A 9,864-nucleotide genomic window follows, 5' to 3' on the forward strand; every position below is an offset into this window, starting at 1 on the left:
ATGCTTGTGAGTTATCTTGCGTCATCAGTGAAGTACCACAGCGAGAGTTTTCCCTTCAATGGAATGTGACTCATTGCATTGTGGGATTGTTAGCTTTTCTGCTACTTCCTCATTTTTGTGGGTACTATATAGATCATGGAAATCCGACATTCAAATAATCAGTGGTGGGTAAATACAGTGCGTATAACCCCCTTGTCTAGTTAAATGTCAACAGACAGCTGCCTATTTACCATCAAGGAGACTGTTCATTCATTCAACCTTTATTGATATGAGATCACTAAAGGTTGACCCTCATTTACAAATTTACAATGGCATCGAGTCAACTACAAAACAATCATAATCTGGTGTTCAGAAATCGATTGTGGCAGCTTTAATAAGGCCCGTCTTATAGCTTTAAGATAGGCCTGGGAGTTTGGATTCTTCTCCAGTGACTATTTACTTTGCAGTCCACGGCCTGTGACATCACAACCTGGACTGTATAAATGAACAAAGGCAGGCACCTTTAATAAACACATCTACACTGTTGTCCAGAGGAGGAGGAGGAGGAGGAGGAGGAGGAGGAGGAGGAGAAGAAGAAGGGAGGGAGACTGGACAAAAAGAAGGAGCTCAAGAGGCAGAGGTGAGGAAGATGGACAGAAGAGACACCCGGCTGGTCTGCTCTTTGCTCTTGTGTATCGTCACTCAGGTGAGACACATATGAATATCCTCTCTGTAAAATGAGAAGACCTTCCGTCCTGTTGTAATGAAATTATTGGAAGATATTATCGGAGAATTTCCGTTGTGGTGTGTGTGGTGTGTGAATGCTTGCTCTCACTCTTATCGTGATGACTTTTGGCAAGGGGATGTCCCCGATGTTTCCATAATGAACTGGATTATGAATATTGGAGGCAGCAATTGAAAGCAAAGGGCTGCCATCAGTCATCATACCCTGAGGGGAATCTCAGCAGTGGTTAGAGGTGTGACAGGAGACTTTTATAGTTTCCGCAACTTTTTTAAAATTATTTTTCATTTTCTTTTTTGCACATAATGTTTAATTGATGTTTTGTTTTGTAAACGTGTGTCCATTTTATTACATTTGTCATGCTTGATATAATAATAATAATAATAATAATACTTATATATTGCTTTTTAAAACAGTTAAAAAGTGCGACACATATAGAATAAATACTCAAATACAAATATACATGTACACCTAGCTACCTACATACATACATAAATGCATACATACACACACACACGCACAAGCACACATCCGCATACATATGCGTTATACATAGACAAGAGTTAAAGCACACAGCCAAAATAAAACTAAACTAAAGGCAAACAGAGAGTTTATTAAAAAAGGCTAACCTATAGAAATGAGTTTTCGGCAGCCGCTTATAACAAACCACACATTCAACAGATCTGATAGAATGGGGAAGGTGTTGGTCCAAAGTTTAGGAGCTACATTTGCAGAAGCACGGTGTCTTGTAATCCCATGAGGCCAAATGTTTGACATGGAGGTACAAATTATTGCTCAACTAATAGTAAAAGGTTAAAAGAAGCTCATCTAATCATCTCAAAGAAGGCATCGTGCAGTCAGACTGTTTGCCCGTCAGTGGTTTCACATCACTTAGTTCCGAAGCTTTGGTTTTAGCAAAGGAAACTAACACAATGCTATTATCTGATATGATGATACAAACTGAAAGTCTCACCCAATGGTTTCACATGGGGCTGTCCCTGGAAAACATTCTGTCCCCTGGCCTAATATGAGTGAATATGAATTTCTTTTAGAATCGCATGACCCTTTAACATGGACGGATAACTGAGCGGGTCAACCGGGCACAGGCCCAGGGGCCTAAAGGGTCAGGGGCCCACAAAGAGACACGTACCCACCAGGAAGAGACTCAAAATTACCACAAAGAAACATAAAAACGACTACACAGAGACACAAACAGACTTACAAAGACACCAAAACAACTTCAAAGAGATGAAAACAAAAAGCTGCAAATGACCAGAAGGAAACACGACTACAAAGAATTGCAAAAGAACTACAAAAAGGGGAAAAATTACCATAACACATAAGAGCAACAAAAAGAGGCTAAGTAACTATAAAACGGGTGTGTCTTGCTCCTATGTAAGAGAAGTGGTGGGGCCTTCTGCATGTCTGTGCCCAGGGCCCCAATGTCTCATGATCTGCTAATGCCCTTTACGCTAGTCACTTGTATGAACCTCTGTAGCACTGCATAGGAATACAGATTATTGAGTCCTGCAGTAGAACATCAGTATAGCATGTAGAGACCAGTTAGGATATTTCAATTTAAGGCTCAGTTCACTCAAGTCCTCAAAATATGAAAACATTGTGTGTCCTGCTTGAAAAAGTCAACAGGACCATGTCTTTTCAGAGACAATGTCGTGATTACAGGAGCTATTTCTTCAGTAGAAAGTCGGTTCAGTGACGTGTGTGTGTCAGTACCTGTCTTGGTGCCAAATCCACTCTGCGCTCCAGCACTTATCAATTATTTTAATACCAGTTGTGCCACATAGTTGCCACTTAAACAGAGAGCACAGCAAGCCACTGAGTGAAAGTGTGAACAGCAGCTGTGTTTTGTTGCTCTCCCTTCAGGTGTGGTGCCGGCTGTGCACTGGGCCATGTCAGTGCCCGCCCACCACGCCACGCTGCCCTGTTGGCGTTCCTCTGGTGTTAGACAGCTGCGGGTGCTGCCAGGTGTGCACTGGGCAGGAGGGCGGGGCCTGCACCGACCGGTTGCCCTGTGACATCCGCCGAGGGCTGCAGTGCGACTACAGCGCCAGCTTTCCTGGAGGGCCGGGACAGTGTGTCGGTGCGGAACAGAACACACTCATACTGACACAGATTAGTTTTGATCAGAGCTGCCAGTGCTAACACTGACAAAACTGCAACTGCTATGCCTCTACTATGCTAATTACCACCAAAGCACTGTTACTACCGCGTATGTCTTATCATCAATCGTTTAAAGGCAGGGGTGGGAATCTTCTTCAAAAGTATTTCTGATATTTCTGTTGAGATTCTCATTACAGTAATCAATTAAACAAATGCTCTGACAAAAAAAAGGTATCTGTAGCTGTCACAGGACTGTAATTCTTCCCGAATTAAAGGATTGTCTCTCTACCTGTCTGTCTCTCTACCTGCCTGTCTACGTGTATTCTCTCTGTGCACTCATGGCATGCCACCATGAGTCTTCCACAACCTGCTAGCTTGACGGCTGTGAGTATTAACAGTGTCGGGGGAAAATTGGTTTCATGTAACTTCTAATGATTATTTCTTACTTAGATTCGTTGATCATGTGTTTTCTATCTAGTTTGAACTTTGGCCTTTGGATAAACAGGCTCATGGGAACAAAGGGGGGCAACTTCCATTTGATAGGGCCTTATAGAGAAGAGATGGTTACCTGATTTTATGTAAACATCCCTAGGCCACATGGAACTGGACAGCTGGACTTTGATTGATACGTAGTTTCTGCTGAGGAGGGTGATACTCCGCTCAGACAAGCATTTAAGAAGGGCCTTCTTTACGGAGAAGGCAGAGTCTTCCTTTGTTCTGCCATGGGTGAAGGAACGCTCTCTGCTATACAGCTGTATCGTAATCTATGACTCTGTCTTATTAATCTGTTTGATTAATCTGTTAATTAATCTGTTCACTATTCTTTTATAATTTTTCTATATCTTATCCTGTAATAAATCCTTAAAAGACAGAAAGCTTGAGATACTTTTTAGATCTCTCACAAGGAGATACTTTAATTTCCACCACAAACAGCAGCCATGTTCGTTGTTTATGTGACAGGCAGTCAGTGTTGCCGACTTGGCGACTTTCTTGCTAGATTTAGCGACTCTTGGAACTAGTGCTGTTAGCTACTTTCAGTGGAAAAAAGTTGGCAACGCTGGGCCGGGTAATTTTTCAACTCTAGCGTACTCTTGCTAGATTCTCAAGATTACCAAACCTAGTTTTAAGTAATTTTTCAAGTATAAATTCCAAACATTCGATAGTTCAAGGTTCTCAAATGTGAGAGTTTGCAGCTTTTTTAAGTCTTCCATGAAAGCAAATTGAATATCTCTGAAGCACAATCTGAGCAAGCAGTTAACGATACCAGTACTGCTATGAAAGAACAACCCAGTCGCCAGAAAAGATGTTAGCATTGTACGTTTCTTGATATAAAAAAGTATGTTTCATGTCCGCCCTGTATCACGCTTGGTTAACGTTGTCAAACGATTGGTTAGTTTTAGGAAATAAGACTACTTGGTGATGGTTGGAATAAAGACCATGGTTTGTGTTGAAATAATAACGTAATAACATAACAATCTTAACAACATAATACAACATTGTAAAGTAACAAACGTAATTACCGTGAATAAATAACAATCACCCTCACGGGACATGAATGGGGATCTCCTGGGTGAAAGTCCTGTGTTTGTTTGAGTCATCTATCACTTCCCTCCAACACATTTAGTGGATTTTCTCGCTTGTTCTACTCATTATTACACACATAACTTTCAATAACAGTCGCTCGCTACACAACGTCACTTTCTCTGCACTTTGTTCGTTGTGCTACGCCACTTGCTCTGACCGAATGCTAACACGTCGACATTCAACATATCCGTGATTTTCAGAAAAAGTTCAATGTCAAAAAAAATAATCTGGCAACTGGGCTGGACAGAAGTATTGGTAGCATACTTACATACAGTATTATGTTACCTATACTTCTACTGCTGCTGCAACTACTACTGATAGTACTGATGTTGCCTACAGCTACTACTATACTATACTACTACTGCTATCACTATTTCCTAATCTTGATACCGTCATTCATCATAAGAAAAAGAAACATATCCTCTGTACTTTACATAATTGATTCCCCTGCATCCTTTCAAGTTAATACCAGTGACTCCATTCCCGACTAAACTGCTGCATATTCCAAAGAGTTTCATTCTGATGTTCTTACAGTAATGACTGGATAGCAAAACGTTTCCCATAACTCACCTCAACACATTCCCTTTCCCCTCCCTGTGCCGTGATCAGGTCGGAACGAGCTGGGCTGTGAGATGAATGGCAGGAAGCTGGAGGAGGGACAGGCATTTCAACCTACCTGTGCCCAACTCTGCCACTGCCTCGGGGGAGGGGTGACGTGCGTGCCCCTGTGCAGCGATGATCTGCAGAGGCCCGCTGATAAGTGCCACAACCCTCAGCTTGTGCGACTACCGGGGCGCTGCTGCAAAGAATGGTTGTGTGAGGGCCTGGACAACAGCATCTCCTCAAATCCATTAGCAGGTAATGGGGTGATGATCAACAACACCAAACAAATATGTCTGGAAACATATCAACAGAGGTTAGATGATCACAATAGTATTTGCTGTTATACAGTCCAACTATTAAGAGTCATATGAAAGAGTAAAATGATTCAAATATAGCTATTTGAAGACTTCAGAGGCGTTTGCATCTCATCTCTCCCAGTAAAAGACTGAAGGAATCAACCACTCGCTAAGTCCCGACCCTCTAGCGCAGACTAGCTAATCATAACGTAGCATCGGCCGGCTCCAACCAGAGTCTGACAACTACGTTAGCACATCATTACCTAGCGTTACCACTTCAGGGTCAATTGGGTGATTTTCAGCTGGTTCCTGTGGGGCATCTTTTAAATTCAGGTGAGCAGGCCTTTAGACACAGTCAATACCAGAATGTTTAACGTCACTTTTGGGTTGTGGCGAAATAAACAGATCTCAATACCAAAGAGGTGTCAGGACGATCAAACATCTGTGTGAAACATCTGTGAGCGCTATTCTTAGCAAACCGACCCCGCCCTTGCAGCAGTTTACAACATTCCGGACTTGCATATGTGCTGCATTTTCTGGCTTTTGAGCTCTCATCAAAGCGGTCCACTTTAAACAACTTGCAGCTTGCTGCAGAGAGTGAATATTTTCCTTTACTGGGTTTCTTTCCAGCTGAGCAGACGCGTCAGGACTTCGGGCGCGGGCTGTCTGGCCCGTCGTTTGGCTCCAACTCCAACTGTATCGAGTGGACCTCAGACTGGAGCCCCTGCTCCCACAGCTGTGGCCCAGGTGTATCCACCCGCAACACAAACAGGAACTGGGCTTGCCGCCTGCAGACCGAGACCAGACTGTGCCAGGTCAGGCCCTGCCAGACTCTGATGCCGGGGTTCCGAATGCTACAGCCGGTCAGTGCATAATTGACACACATTAATATGTTACAGTCCAGTTACAGGTCCAGGGATCAAACACAAGAACGTGAATACCATTTACAAATGCTGTGAGTGATGTTCTGCTTTTCCATTTTGATCCACATGATCTTGAACTATATGGAACTCAATATCATATAAATAAAGATATTACAAACAAAATCATCTGAAAATACGGTAAAAAAAACTATGTAAAAGAATCAAAAACTATATAGGCCACTAGAATGATTTACCTCACTATTATAAAACTTTATTTCCTTATCAGTGTTTTAGGAGTTCATTTTTTATATATGTCCTTTCTGTTTTCCAATTTCTTTTCATACCATAGTGGCATTTCCTCCAGAGACGCCATCATTTTATGTCACCTGTAATGACACAGAGTTGTTCTCAGCAGATCTTTTCCACAGTGGATATTTTGACTGTGGTTTTAGGTACATTTTCACATAATGTGCTAGCTCACATTTCCCACACTGTTTAACACAGGTGATAATCCTGTGTGCGCTTTGGGTAGCTAAGTTTGCTCTGCAGAGCAAGCCCAAATTTACCGCTTAGTCCTCTTGTTTTGGTGTTTGGCAATCCTCTCAGAAATATGTTTAAAATCCTGAAACCTTGTTGTTGATCAGGTACCACCCTCTCCTGACAATACACAGGAAGCAAAACGGCATCTTTTCTGACAAGCTAGCAGTTAGCCTTTTGTTTCCTGTAGAACAACTCCATGTTAAAACTTATCATTTTTACCAGAGGTTTGGCTTATAACTATATCTCAAAGCTGGTGGCAACTGTCTGTTGCTGTGTTGCTTGTAGTGAGGCTTGGTCACAACAACACTAATGAAAAGTGACATTATGGATTACTGTCTCCTTACCGATACGTTACATTTCATGTTGCAAATATTGTGCTGTAATGCAAGGTAAGAAAGGTCTCAAGTCAGATATAAAAAGACGTAGAAATCTAGAATTATACACATCGCTGCATATGTAACAAGAGTAACCACATAATTATTACAATGTTTCCTGTCGCTGTGCATTTCAGGGTTCGGGGGTGTGCGAGAGCAGCTACAAGTCACCTCTGTCCATTCAGCTAGAACAGCAGGGCTGCTGGAGCACCAGGGCCTACCGTCCCAGGTTCTGCGCCTTGACCTGTCCGGAGGGACGCTGCTGCAGCCCCTCCCACACCAGGACAATGCGGTTGGTTTTCCGTTGCCCTCAAAACAGGCACACCCAGCAGCAGGTGATGATGATCGAGTCCTGCTCCTGCAGCGTCTCCAACTGCCGCCAGTCCACATTTGCCCGGAGTGTCCTGCCCTGGCTGTGAGCCGCACGTGCATCCAGCTACAAGAGAGATGGGCGGGACCCGTCTGTGAGGAAAGTGACCAAATGTACACACATGATAGCTGGAATTTATGGAAATATTACATTCAGGATGGGGAAACTTGGCATTCGACAATAGCTGTTGTAGTAATAGTAGAGTATCAGGATAAATTAAAGTACAGAGTTTTGTAAATGGGCTGTACTGTAATGTATGTAAGTAAGATTTATGCAGTTCTCTGGACCTAGATTTAAAAACAAGAAAGAGGTCCTCCCCATTTTGTTATATACGACTTCAAGTGAATGCTCGTGTCTGCTGGATGTGTAATTTGATAATTTTTTGTTCACATATTAGTTCACTTTATATGGGGAAAATATGTTAGTTTGTTTTTACATCTTGTTCTGCTGCCCTCAAGTGGCCAGAAAAATATAATACTGCTTTAAAGGTGCAATATCTAAGAAATAGCCAGAATTCTAGTTTAGAACATCCTGAAACGAGTGTGAAGAGGTTACAGTGTTGATGTTGAACCAGCTAGCCCCGGCCCGGTTTGTCCCATCACTTTTTGACCATGAAAAAGAAAAGCACTTTTTATTTCATTAATTCTTGTATTTTAAAATCTAAATCAAATAACCACTGTTTTTTTTTTAATACCAATCGAATGACTGAAAGATAGTGTCACAGTAAACACACAGATGGCTAATGTAAACTGTAGGCCGAACTGTAGAAGATTATAAGATAGCAGTGTTATTCTGATACGCTCTCAGAGTTTGTGTTTTCTTGCCCTGCTGTTAGTCAGTATTTGGCTTTTCTTTTTTTCTTTTTAAACCTGATGACTGTAAAATTAGATCGTATGAACCAAGTAATAGAGATGAATTGCTCCCCCGTTTGTTTGGAACATGTGGTTACATCTCACACAGTGTACCTTTAAAGTTAAGCTGTAATTAAATTGCATGTTTAATGGCACACAGGTTTGCTTCGTAAATCATAATTCATAATTACACAGGAAAAATGTATGGATTGTCAGTTTGGATGTCATGACGGCATCCTTCAGATTGTGCATTAAATGCTGTTATTTCTTTGAACGTAGACAGATTGACGCTGAATTTGCATAAAGCAGCCGCCATGAAAATGTTCTCATTGGTTGTCTACAAGCATGAACACACACGTCCACTGCCATCAGTCAGGGTTGTCTCAGAGCCTACATCTGCTAATTTGAGTGAGCCAACGGTTGGGCAAAATTTACAGATAACACACTGACTTTAGAGCAGGGGTGGTAATAATAGTTATATCAAACTGGACCCATGACACACATACATATTTTAAAGGGCCCTTATAGGATTTCGGGGTGATAACTATGTTTTCAACATAATCATCTGAAAAAAGAATTGTTGTGTTTCATTAGCTTACAATGAGCCCTTCATATCTGCAGAGGGAGCTGATCTTCTTCACAGAGTCATCCATGTTGCACCGCGACGTTTCTACAGTAGCCCAGAACGGACAAACCAAACACTGGCTCTAGAGAGGGACTTATGTGTTTTTACATTACCTGAAGGCCACCGTAGTTCTCCATCAAGCTTGGAAAGGGAGGGGTGAGCAGAGGGGTGGTTCAGTTGGTGAAAATCTGTAACCTCACCACTAGATGCCATTAAATCCTACACAGGCCCTTTAAATTATACAGATTCACATATCTGAGTGCACTCTCTCAAACCTGGGTTTGTTCTGTGCAGTGTTTGTTTGCAAATGTGAGGATGGATTCTTAATTTCTTTCTAAATGATCTGATTTGACTTCTAAAAAAAAGCTGCAGTCATTAATATACATGTTGTCTGTTTAATCAAGAACACATTGCTAAATGCTGATGAAGAAATGTTCAATAAAACTGACTTGATGGTTTTATGACTAGTATGAATAGTACAATGGCATCTGGTTATCTGATTGAAACCGTGGCACAGATCCACCTTGTTGTGAAAAGTTATTACATAAGAGGGAGGGAGTGTGTGACTGATTCAACAGGCAGGGCCACATCTCAAGGAGCTTACTTTGATATCTTTAAGGCCATGACACATTTGAATACACTGGGAACTTTAAATTAAAAAAGTTATTTGACTAAACAACAGTTAGTTGCGCGTGCAGACTAGTCATGACAGGCAGAGATGAGGAAAATGATTTCACAGGATGTGTGGTGGGTTCTCGGTAAATAGCTGAGGTGTGATTTGTTTTAGTTTTTTTCAATTTCCATGCGTGCCGCGTGGCTCTCGGTGTGTATCACAGCCGCCTCAGCAGACTAGGAAGTGGGCGGGCGTATGTTGCGTTCGCATTCCCTTCCAGTATAACTTTGCGCGACACACACA

General features: G+C 42.0%; 1 protein-coding gene across 1 annotated transcript; it reads left to right on the top strand.

Moving 5' to 3' along the window:
* On the top strand, window positions 1–7,522 carry LOC137874102 (CCN family member 5-like). Its single transcript, XM_068712734.1, has 6 exons — window positions 1–65; window positions 532–685; window positions 2,606–2,822; window positions 5,036–5,284; window positions 5,956–6,188; window positions 7,240–7,522. Exons 1-6 carry the CDS (start codon window positions 1–3, stop codon window positions 7,519–7,521), a joined length of 1,200 nt encoding a protein of 399 aa, XP_068568835.1. The 3' UTR covers window position 7,522.
* The last annotated feature ends 2,342 nt before the right edge of the window (window positions 7,523–9,864 follow it).

This window comes from Cebidichthys violaceus, unplaced genomic scaffold (genome assembly GCF_023349555.1).
Source record: "Cebidichthys violaceus isolate CVI_PGR_0920_01 unplaced genomic scaffold, fCebVio1.0.p SCAF_17, whole genome shotgun sequence".
Lineage (NCBI taxonomy): Eukaryota > Metazoa > Chordata > Actinopteri > Perciformes > Stichaeidae > Cebidichthys > Cebidichthys violaceus.

What these genes read in the sequence shown, in the direction of transcription:
- LOC137874102 (XM_068712734.1), top strand. Translation starts at nt 1, where the DNA reads ATGCTTGTGAGTTATCTTGCGTCATCAGTGAAGTACCACAGCGAGAGT. An exon ending in TCTTGTGTATCGTCACTCAG is followed by an intron (nt 686 to 2,605) that starts GTGAGACACATA and finishes CTCTCCCTTCAG; the next exon opens with GTGTGGTGCCGGCTGTGCAC. An exon ending in CTCCTCAAATCCATTAGCAG is followed by an intron (nt 5,285 to 5,955) that starts GTAATGGGGTGA and finishes GTTTCTTTCCAG; the next exon opens with CTGAGCAGACGCGTCAGGAC.